This window comes from Coturnix japonica, chromosome 27, assembly GCF_054131305.1.
Source record: "Coturnix japonica strain WE chromosome 27, WE-NBRP24, whole genome shotgun sequence".
In the NCBI taxonomy this organism is placed as follows: Eukaryota; Metazoa; Chordata; class Aves; order Galliformes; family Phasianidae; genus Coturnix; species Coturnix japonica.
Window position 1 is genome coordinate 6,257,280 of NC_140689.1, and position 5,145 is coordinate 6,262,424.

Sequence of the window (5,145 nt, forward strand, 5' to 3'; positions counted from 1 at the left end):
CTGTGCCCTAACACATCCCTGCTGGGAAATGCAGGTATCGAGGAGATAAAATCATACGTCTCTTCCACAAAAAACATCAAAAAACATCAGACTTGCAAATTCAGAAGAGGTAAGTTTTCCAGCTTATCTGATTTCCTTCTTTTTATTATGCCCCTTTATCCTTTTTCCCTTCCTTTCCTTTCCTTTCCTTTCCTTTCCTTTCCTTTCCTTTCCTTTCCTTTCCTTTCCTTTCCTTTCCTTTCCTTTCCTTTCCTTTCCTTTCCTTTCCTTTCCTTTCCTTCCCTTCCCTTCCCTTCCCTTCCCTTCCCTTCCCTTCCCTTCCCTTCCCTTCCCTTCCCTTCCCTTCCCTTCCCTTCCCTTCCCTTCCCTTCCCTTCCCTTCCCTTCCCTTCCCTTCCCTTCCCTTCCCTTCCCTTCCCTTCCCTTCCCTTCCCTTCCCTTCCCTTCCCTTCCCTTCCCTTCCCTTCCCTTCCCTTCCCTTCCCTTCCCTTCCCTTCCCTTCCCTTCCCTTCCCTTCCCTTCCCTTCCCTTCCCTTCCCTTCCCTTCCCTTCCCTTCCCTTCCCTTCCCTTCCCTTCCCTTCCCTTCCCTTCCCTTCCCTTCCCTTCCCTTCCCTTCCCTTCCCTTCCCTTCCCTTCCCTTCCCTTCCCTTCCCTTCCCTTCCCTTCCCTTCCCTTCCCTTCCCTTCCCTTCCCTTCCCTTCCCTTCCCTTCCCTTCCCTTCCTTCCCCTTCCCTCCCCTTCCCTCCCCTTCCCTCCCCTTCCCTTCCCTTCCCTCCCCTTCCCTCCCCTTCCCTCCCCTTCCCTCCCCTTCCCTCCCCTTCCCTCCCCTTCCCTTCCCTTCCCTTCCCTTCCCTTCCCTTCCCTTCCCTTCCCTCCCCTTCCCTCCCCTTCCCTCCCCTTCCCTCCCCTTCCCTTCCCTTCCCTCCCCTTCCCTCCCCTTCCCTCCCCTTCCCTCCCCTTCCCTCCCCTTCCCTCCCCTTCCCTCCCCTTCCCTTCCCTTCCCTTCCCTTCCCTTCCCTTCCCTTCCCTTCCCTTCCCTTCCCTTCCCTTCCCTTCCCTTCCCTCCCCTTCCCTCCCCTTCCCTTCCCTTCCCTTCCCTTCCCTTCCCTTCCCTTCCCTTCCCTTCCCTTCCCTTCCCTTCCCTTCCCTTCCCTTCCCTTCCCTTCCCTTCCCTTCCCTTCCCTTCCCTTCCCTTCCCTTCCCTTCCCTTCCCTTCCCTTCCCTCCCCTTCCCTCCCCTTCCCTCCCCTTCCCTCCCCTTCCCTCCCCTTCCCTCCCCTTCCCTTCCCTTCCCTTCCCTTCCCTTCCCTTCCCTTCCCTTCCCTTCCCTTCCCTTCCCTTCCCTTCCCTTCCCTTCCCTTCCCTTCCCTTCCCTTCCCTTCCCTTCCCTTCCCTTCCCTTCCCTTCCCTTCCCTTCCCTTCCCTTCCCTTCCCTTCCCTGAATAGGGAAAGCAATCTTTTTGTAGGGTTAACAGAAATCCTATGTGAATAGGGAAAGAAATCTTTTTGTAGGGTTAACAGTAATCCTATGTGAATCCTATAATCCCCCATAATCCCATGGGGTAGACATCTCTTTGCTTTTCCACGTGCACAGGCTGTCTGTTGTGTATGGCTGCCCAACTGACCAATGCAAGCGGTGTGAAGGAGTTCATTCTCATCGGCCTCTCTGAGAGTCGAGGTGTGCAGGGGCTGTACTTTGTGATGTTTCTTTGCTTCTATGCAATGAACGTGGTGGGAAATCTGCTCATTATTGTCACCATGATGAGCAGCCAACGCCTGAACTCCCCCATGTACTTTTTCCTCTGCTACTTGTCCTTTGTAGACATCTGTTACTCCTCTGTCACAGCTCCCAAAATGATTGCTGACTTCCTTGTCAAAAACAAAACCATCTCCTTTGTGGGCTGCATAGCACAGCTCTTTGGGGTCCATTTCTTTGGCTGCACAGAGATCTTCATCCTGACAGTGATGGCCTACGATTGCTACACGGCCATCTGCAGACCTCTCCACTACCCCACGCTCATGACCAGGTGCACGTGCAGCCGCATGGTGGTGGGCTCATGGCTGGGGGGCTGCATGCATTCCATTGTGCAGACTCTTCTGATCACTCTGCTGCCCTTCTGTGGCCCCAACAAAATTGACCGCTACTTCTGTGATGTCCATCCCCTGCTACAGCTGGCCTGTGCTGACACCTACGCCATCGGCGTCACTGTCATTGCCAACAGCGGGATGATAGCTCTGAGCTCTTTTGTCATCTTGGTTGTGTCTTACGTGGTGATCTTGGTTTCCTTGAGAAGTCACACATCCGAAGGACGGCGCAAGGCCCTCTCCACCTGTGGGTCCCACATCACCGTGGTGGTTCTGTTCTTCGGGCCGTGCACATTCACCTACATACGCCCATCCAGTGATCTCTCGGAGGAGAAGATCGTGGCCCTATTTTACACCATCATCACCCCCATGCTAAACCCCCTCATCTACACACTGAGGAATAAAGAGGTAAAGAGTGCCATGAGAAAACTGTGGGGTAGAAGAGTAGATAGTGAAGAGGGAAAGGTGTAGAAACGTGGACACTTTTCCCAAAGGATCTGTCATGATGATATATTTGGTCAGCATTGCCACAAAAATGTCTCTTGAATAAAAGCTGCTTGTTCACTCAGACTAAAGGTTCATCTTTTGGTTTGGAGGACATTGTAAAACCCTGTGACAAGTTGACATTTCCTGTCTGTTTTCTTATCAATGGGGCTCCTGGGCACTACCTAAAACACTGGCAAATAGATAAACACCATCAGAAATACTAAACATGCTGTAGGATCTCAGGGGGCTCTCAATTAAATCTCAGATATGAGGTTCCAGCAGGACCATAAGAGAGTGTGAGTGTGAGATTGACTGATGGAGTGACTTACTGGCATCCCTGAGGGAAGGGTGACAGTGAGATACTCCCAGAAAAGTGGTTGACCCCCTGCCCTGTCACAGTCAGACAGAGCTGACTGATGAGGAGGGTGTTGTAGGTACTAACGAGGCAGAACCCTGTTGTATTTGGGGAGGGTGAGATGTTGAAGGCATTAAAGAGGATTTGGGCTGTGACACTGATAGTACCTCCCCTGTTCAGTTCCTTACCTTGTGATGTGTCTTGAGAGCGCATTTCAAACGTACACTCTAGGGGGCGTAGACGAAGTGATTAAGGTATATAAGGTGTTAATTAGTCCTAATAAACACCATTTTGCCATATTTCTTGCTGAGTCACAGTGGCTTTTTGGCCATAGTGGTGGCTAACACTAGAACCTGGGGCAAGGGGGGGTTGAACCATGGAAGCACACGGCAACAGGAGGGTTAGAAGAGAGTCCCAACTCAGCTTCATGGGAGCCCTCCCTGCCTGCCCAGCCCTCTTCCCCAGCTCCCTCTAAGCAATAGGTTTGAGATACTGGGACCTGAAGGAGATATGAGTGGGGAGGCAATGGAGGATCTGCCTCGGAGGGAGCCTAAGGCAAGGTGGTCACCACACCTCAAGACTTCATGAAAGAAAGAAGGGTGGTCATAGTGGGTGACTCCCTTCTCAGAGGAACAGAGGGCCCCATATGCAGACCAGACCTGAGCCATCGGGAAGTCTGCTGCTTTCCTGGGGCCCGGATCAAGAGAACATAGCCATAAAAACTCCCAAAGATGGTTTGGTCCACTGATGGTTTTTCACTACTCATAGTTCAGGTGGGCAGTGATGAAATGGCTCAGAGAAGCCTATAAACAATGAAAAGAGATTTCAGGGGTTTAGGCCGTTTAGTTCATAGAGCGGGAGCTCAAGTGATCTTTTTGTTCTATACCTTTAGGGAAACAGAGCAGGCTTGGAAAGCACAAGCATTGACCCATCTCCACCATGTCTTCTGAACCATATCCCTCAGTACTGCATCTCCACGTTTCTTGAACACCTCCAGGAATGGTGGCTCTACCACCTCCACGGGCAGCCCATTCCACTGCCTGACAACTCCTTCTGAGAAGAAATTCTCATAACATCCAACCTAAACCTCCCCTGGTCATTCCTTCTCATTCTATCACTATTCCCTAGGAGAGAAGACCAACCCCCACCTCACCACAGCCTCCTCTCAGACAGTTGTAGAGGGCCATAAAGTCTCTCCTGAATCTTCTCCAGGCTGACCCATCCCAGTTCTCTCAGTTGCTCCTCATAAGACCTGTGCTCCAGACCCCTCACCAGCTCCTTTACCCTTCTTTGGACACATTGCTCCTGGGCAATTGTCTTTGGCTGATCTGTTTGAGCAGGGGCAATGGACTGGGTGATCTGAAGAAGTCCCTTCCAATCTCAAAGGCTTTGTGATTTTGTGATTCTATATTTTGTGTTAAGAGACAACCCTGAGGAGCTGAGACAGCGCTCATACCAAAGAGATGGGAGAGCCGGAGCACAACTTCCAGTCTGGGGAGGAGGATCTTCCTTCCCCTTCCCTCTTCTTCAGAAACCACATCCCTCTGCCATCCACTGCAAGACCCTTCTGTGCTGGAGTCACGGTAGTGTTGGAAGAACTTAAGGCACAGTAGGATTTGGGTTCCTTGACCATAGGGCAGTTTACTTGGCTCCTGGCCTGCTGCCTATCCACTGAACCACCATATCTCAAAGGGGGCAACGAATCCTATCTCGGGAACTAGCAGGGCTTATCAAAAGAGCTTTAAACTAGCTACGACGGGGGGATGGGACAAAACAGGGCTTACAAGAAATGAACCTAGGGGAATGATGCTTGAGCTGGGAGTGAGGCAGATGCCGCAGCTGAAGTGCATCTACACCAATGCATACAGCTTGGCTAACAAGCAGGTGGAGCTGGAAGTGACTGTGTGTCAGGCAAACCATGACCTAGTTGCTATTATGGATCCATGGTGGGACCACTGCCAGGACTGGAGTGCTGTGATTGATGCTTACAAGCTCTTCAGAAAGGATAGATGAGGTGGTGTGGCCCTTTGTGTTAAAGACTAGGGAGGTGGTGGAATCACTGTCCATGGCAGTGTTCAAGAGGTGTCTGGATGAGGAGCTATGAGATATGGTTTAGTGGCTTGTGGTAATGGGAGGATGGTTGGATTAGATGATCTTGTAGGTTCTTTCCAACTGCGTGATTCTATGATTCTATGATTCTATGATTCTATGAACTGTACT

The 5,145-nt window shown here is 51.4% G+C and overlaps 1 protein-coding gene across 1 annotated transcript; it reads left to right on the forward strand.

Moving 5' to 3' along the window:
* Positions 1 to 1,607: 1,607 nt before the first annotated feature.
* Positions 1,608 to 2,579, forward strand: LOC146756416 (olfactory receptor 4S2-like). Its single transcript, XM_085524461.1, has one exon. It carries the CDS (start codon positions 1,608 to 1,610, stop codon positions 2,553 to 2,555), a length of 948 nt encoding a protein of 315 aa, XP_085380587.1. The 3' UTR covers positions 2,556 to 2,579.
* The last annotated feature ends 2,566 nt before the right edge of the window (positions 2,580 to 5,145 follow it).

Coding starts and splice junctions, on each gene's coding strand:
- LOC146756416 (XM_085524461.1), top strand. CDS start 1,608: ATGGCTGCCCAACTGACCAATGCAAGCGGTGTGAAGGAGTTCATTCTC.